We start from the raw sequence: 6,299 nt of genomic DNA, 5'->3' as shown, positions 1-6,299 counted from the left end.
GTTTTGTTTATGCGCATGTATTCCCGATAACTATGATTTTCTTTTATGAATCTTTGCCCTATATTTTTCGCTGAATGAATGAGTGCTTAGCTTTACATACAGTTGGTATTTTATGTATGTGAGCAATATGTCCCTTAGATATTCAGTGGTTAATGAATGGCGTAAAGATATTTTTTAAGGAAAATTAATTAAAAAAAACTAAATCTTATTCTTATGCAATTAAAAAGTAAATCAAAATCCTAAAGAACAACAAAATTGTGATGTAAAACATAAATTCCATTAATCCAAATATAGCCGCTAATGAAATGACAGTATATGAGTTGTTGAGGCGGTTCAACTAACCGTCTTTCAATTATTTTCGATGATTCTCTAAATGAAATGCCGTCCGCATCAACCGCTAAAGGAATCGTTAGCGTATTCGATAGACGGTTGTTCCAGCGATTTTGTAAAACCGTCGAAGAATGATGTCTCGACGGTAGTAACAGAGGCGGATGTCTAACCGCTAATTGAAGTAATTGCAGGTGGTTATAACCGTCTTTGATGGTAAAATTGAACCGCCTTTAAATGATAGATTTCTTGTAGTGATTGTGTGGGTTCTTTCTTTAAGGAGAGGGATGAATGATTAGTGTGTGTTACCTTCCATGAGCATAATGGATTTCTACATAACCAACCAATTGACAAATAGGAAGCAGATATATGCTATTGTCAAATCTAGACATCTCTATAACTTTAATATTATCATTATTCTATGTTTGTAGTGGTGTGTTTGCACTTTTATTAACTATCATATGACTAATTGTTGTTTTCGATTTTCCATTCATGATGGAACTTATACAACATTAGGACTAGATTTTAGTGCCATCAAAGTACTGACATAGACATTGCTTTAGATATCATGATTGATGTGGAAGGAAGATTCATGGAGATTGATTATTCATTTGTTCTTTGAACCTGATTTTGCTCTCTTCGTTTTTTTTTTTTACTTAATCATCAAGGTCTCATTCAAGATTGGATGGTTACGAGATGTCATGCCTTTCACAAATAGATAAATAGATGTAGTTATAGGAATATATTGTAATTTTTGCCTTAACAAGAAAAGAGGTAATTTTTTATTTATTTTTTAAATGCAGGTGACTGGTTTAATGGTAATGCTATCAACAAATAATCAAGAGGGAAGAGAACATGGATCACAAGTTCTATTGAGACAGAGGAAAGTAATGATGAGACTTAGTGATGAAAACAGTGCTCACAAGTTCCATTTTGTATTGTAATTTTTGAAATTCCTTGTATACAAAAAGAAATTTTTCATTATAATAGCTTTCCATATAAACTTGTACATGTTTAATATTTTTTATTATATTTAATTGTGTATTATATATTTGAAATTCTTATTTGTTTATCAGGTGCACCATTAAGTTTTTGTTGAATTAATATCTATATGAAAAATAATTTTTAAATAATTAATTCAAATAATTTTGGTGGAATTTAACCAAAATTTTGAAATGTTAAAAGAAATAATTTATTAGAAATATAATTCTTTTGACGAAAAATTGTGGAAATTTATTACAAGATTTTTCGACGGAATTTCATTAATTTTTCGTCGAAAATTTTCGACAGAATTTATTTTCCGTGGAAAATTTTCGACAGAATTTGTTTTCCGTCGAAAATTATTAGAAGATTTTTCGACAGAATTTCATTAATTTTGCATAGAAAATTTTCTACAGAATTTATTTTCCGTCGAAAATTATTAGAATATTTTTCGACGAAACTTCATTCATTTTCTGTCGAATAATTTCCACCGAAATTATTCCCTCAAATTTTTTCGACGGAAATTATTTCTATCGAAAATTTTCGACGGAATTTCTAATTCCGTCGAAAAATACATTACCCACGAAGAGATATTCGATGACTTTATTTCCGTCGAAAATTTTGTTTTCGACGGAATTTTTCCGTCGAAAAAATAACATTTTTTAGTAGTGATATGCGTTTTCATAATTTATTCAATCCTCCTCTTAATCAAGTGATGTAAAACTACTAATCATTTTGATTGATAAAGCTTACTTCAATGAAATTAAAAGCTTTTATATTATACAAAAAAAAAAAATTAAACACTTTTATCTAATTATTCATTTGACTTCAAATACTCAATCCAAATCGAATGAAAATTATAATTATTTTGTTAAAACTATTTGACGTGAAGTAAATTGACCATATATATTAACTACACAAACTAAGTTAATAACTCTTTAAGTCACTCATACATATTTTTGGATATATCCAATCCACGGGTTGATTGATGACTTGATACATATTTTAAAAACTGTAACCGTAACCTAGCATGCTCATAATACAAAAAAAATATACTCATATATTCTCTTGGCAACCTTAATTCAAGAACTCGAATCACAACTCATAACATGTGACATATATATAACATTTAGAACACAGATATTTTGGGATCTTTTACATCAAGTGAACACGGTAAAGCATCTAGGTCCATGAATTTATTTGTGACTACAGAACATTATAAGAAAAAAAACACAAATCAACAAAAGTACCAATGAGAAACTACGTAAAATGAAACACTATTCATGCATGACTCACAAATCGAATTTAACTCCTCAACTTTTAAGGTTTATTTGCATCAACATGCTTGAGACTACCACCAATGACACCACCAACTCCACCTATAGCACCTACACCTCCTCCAATCCCTCCAATTCCTTTGTAAACACCTCCATAACCACCAATTCCACCCCCAATCCCTCCAATTCCTTTGTAAACACCTCCATAACCACCAATTCCACCCACAATTCCACCACCTCCTCCTCCATATCCACCACCTAGACCACCACCACCACCACCTCCTCCATATCCGCCACCGCCACCGGCTCCTCCTCCATATCCACCTCCCAAATCACCACCACCACCACCATAACCTCCAAGGCCTCCAGCATCCCCCAAACCACCAATTGAAACTCCAGGGGAACTATCAAAAAACCATTCTGGCTTTTTCACTTCGTCCTTTGCTTTCTTCAGGTTCCTTCCATCTACATAATTGGACATTCCAAGCACTAAACATATCCCTAGAACAACCACTGAAATGAACTTTCTATCCATAACGATCTTACGATAATAACTTAGACTAGTAAACACACACTTTACTTAGTTCACCATAGGATATGCATGCATTTATATAGTTACTCGCTTGCATAGTTGCATGCGAAAGTGAGCACGAATAATTAATATTCTTTATTTCAAAAAATGTAAAAAATAAAATAAAATAAAAAATTAAGATGAATATTTATTTAATGTACAGTTGAAGGGTTAGGCGAATGTTGTTTATTGCTACCTCACAAGTTACCTTCTCTCGTTGTAATCGTCCAGCTGCGCTACCACATGCCTAGAAACGTGACGTTCCATTCGCATTGATGATTGGCCAATGCATGCCCACTCTGCTATTCTGTATTTGAGTGGGAACAAAGGTGGTCTTGTTCCCTGTGCAGCCATTAACTCTATAGTATAGTACAATTTGCCAGGTTCAGGGGCCATTTCTGACACCACACTTAATTTGCATGACACCACAATATAGAGAGCAGTGGTGTGTGGAATAATGGAGATTTATACTTACCACAAATTAAATTAAGTTGATCTTTCTACCTACAAGTTAAAGCTAAAAAAAAAAGAAGGGAAGTTATATTTACAACCTATTTTCGTTTATAACTTCTTACAATTATATCTTAACTGTATTTTCGTCAATCAAAGGTTATCATTTATTACAAATTAATAATTAATTAATGAGTTTAATTTGCGAAAATAATAATCGTTACGATTAAGATACGGTTGTAAGAGGTTGTAAACAAAAATAAGTTGTAAGTATAACATTTATAAAAAAAAAAGAGTTTGAAAAAAGCTAAAAGCTATTTGGTAATTACATACAAATTTTAATTTAAAAATTACTTAAAAGAACATATTTCAATAAAATTATCTTTCACTATCTCTATAGCTCTTCATTTAAAAAAAATATACAATTCAAGAAAAGCAGATAAGAGCTTAAAAAAAGCTCTTTCTAAGAGCTTTTACCTTTAAACAGATAAGAGTTTTTTCTCCAAATCTGTTTGGTCTAACTTATATTTATAAATAACTTCTAGCTTAAAAAATACATGATCCAAACATGCACTATTTTTTTAAAAAACGTTATCGAATAAAATCAAATTAATAGTTATCATTTGATACAAATCTCTTTTTCCTGTCTCATCTTTCTCTTTCTATTAGGTTCTACATCACTATTAAACCGTTACAAAAACAAAACAAAAAGTAAGAGATGATAAATTTAATTGGTGATAAATATAATCATCCCTACAACATAATACAATATATTGTCATTATTTTGTTGGGGTAGTGGCACCCGTTTATAGGTGGTAGATTGTGACGGGATAATGAATACGGATCTTTATAGGTTTTGGCTAGTCAACTAGATCGTATGAGCAATTTAAATTAACACCTTAATGACATTCTTAATTTGAGTGTGTATATATATATATGTATATATATATACTCATTGGGAGAAGCTTCGGTTAGGTGCAGGATTTGCAATTAAATTAAAACAAGCTAGACATGTAAGAACATGCCTTGTCTCCATTGTCTATTAAGACAGTGCGTAGTTAAGCTGTGTGGCTATAATAGTGTCGCATGACCTAATTTATTCACCGTTTCTTACACGTGCTGTGCATAACTTCGACTTAAAAAAAAATCTCTCTCTCTCTCTCTATGTATAGACACACGGGATTCTTCTCTTGAGAACAATTATCAATCTTTTATTCGAATTCCGTAAGTTTGAAATTTATTCGTTTTGAAAAATTCAAATCATAAAACTAAGAGTTTTTGTAAATCTCTTATAAATCCTTTTTAACCTTAATTTTAACTGCAGTTTGATTTTTATTATATATGGCAGTGGCAGTGCATCTTTGCTGCATTTTTGTTCTTTGTTGCTTGTTTGATTCTGGTGGATCAGTGTTGTTATATGATCCATAAGCTTGCGGTATTTATGAAAGAAACAGTCATGTGTGGCCAGCACAAATAAAGAATTGAGAGCCAAGAAAAATGTGTGCGTGCGTGGAATAATAGACATAGAAGTTAGGGTTTTGAATAGAAATACCTATAAGGCTTAACCTAAGAGTTTTATCTGGGATGTGTTCGATCCTCCCCAATATCATTTTAGGGAGGAGTTTAAATCCTTAATCATATACACACCCGAATCAGACTAATCGTGAAGCGATGAACTAATTGAAATAATTTATTTTTTTTCTAAAAAAAGAGTTTTACCTGGGATAAGACTCATTTTACCATGTTGGGCCCGTTGCATGGGTAGTTTTTGGTTTTGATTTCATGGTGGATGGCGTTTGGTTCGCATGCATTTCAAATAATTAAGTTACCTTCGTAATCTAAACAAAAGCTAATTGAGTTGGAACTCCAAAGGGAACAAATATCTTTCATCATATCACCAAAATAAATAAATAATAACTCTAAGGTTTCATGTTGTGCACATAAGGCTTTTCTTTTTTTCTTTTTCTTTTTCTTTTTTAGAATTGAGTTGGACAGTATACATAGAGGAATCTCATTCTACAATAATTTTGAGAAATTTTTCAGTCCAAAAGTAACCAAGCTAAATGATCAGAATTGTCCTAGCCTATTATATTTGATTCAAAGTAGTATATTTGATTCCAGATTACGGTATTTATTTTGGTTTAGGCTTACCACTCGTATTATTTATTTAATTATCCTTAGGTTAGATTTAGATTAACAGCATTGGTTGATTTATTTCTTAATTTTAATTTTAATTGTATTTATTGATTTCATCTTGTTAATTTTTTTGGATTTGGTCTCTTAATTAAGGAGTCCTAGATGAATGTTGTTGTTTGTTTCGATCCCATCATCCACATAACACGATGAGATGAGCTAGCAGTAATTACCATGTGGAAACATTCACATGTTCTTTTTTCTTTTTCTTTTTAAAGTACAAACATTCACATGTTCTTTAAGTGTGGCATAGTTACGTAAGGAGAGGCAAAAAAATATTTGGATCTCTAGTGTTTGGACTTTGGAGTTCATTGAAAAGTTATAGCCATTAACTTTGGGCCAAATTGGATCTAAACTCCTTAAACTCTAATCTCTAGCAATAGCCCATTAACATTTTCTTCTACCTTTGAGGCCCATTTTTTAACAGGCTTCCAATTTAGCCCAAGAACACTTGTCTTTCAGTAAGAGAGAGAGAGAGAGAGAGAGAGAGAGAGAACGTT

The 6,299-nt window shown here is 31.5% G+C and overlaps 1 protein-coding gene across 1 annotated transcript; it reads right to left on the bottom strand.

Annotated features, from left to right (window-relative positions):
• Positions 1-2,628: 2,628 nt before the first annotated feature.
• Positions 2,629-3,552, bottom strand: LOC133309694 (glycine-rich protein 5-like). The gene is made up of 2 exons (XM_061510485.1): positions 3,365-3,552; positions 2,629-3,112 (listed from the first exon to the last, which is right to left on the bottom strand). Exons 1-2 carry the CDS (start codon positions 3,550-3,552, stop codon positions 2,629-2,631), a joined length of 672 nt encoding a protein of 223 aa, XP_061366469.1.
• Positions 3,553-6,299: the final 2,747 nt, after the last annotated feature.

This window comes from Gastrolobium bilobum, unplaced genomic scaffold, assembly GCF_033153095.1.
Source record: "Gastrolobium bilobum isolate Gb01-03AN ecotype WA unplaced genomic scaffold, APGP_CSIRO_Gbil_v1 utg12305, whole genome shotgun sequence".
In the NCBI taxonomy this organism is placed as follows: domain Eukaryota; kingdom Viridiplantae; phylum Streptophyta; class Magnoliopsida; order Fabales; family Fabaceae; genus Gastrolobium; species Gastrolobium bilobum.
This window is presented reverse-complemented; position numbering and strand designations above follow the sequence as displayed.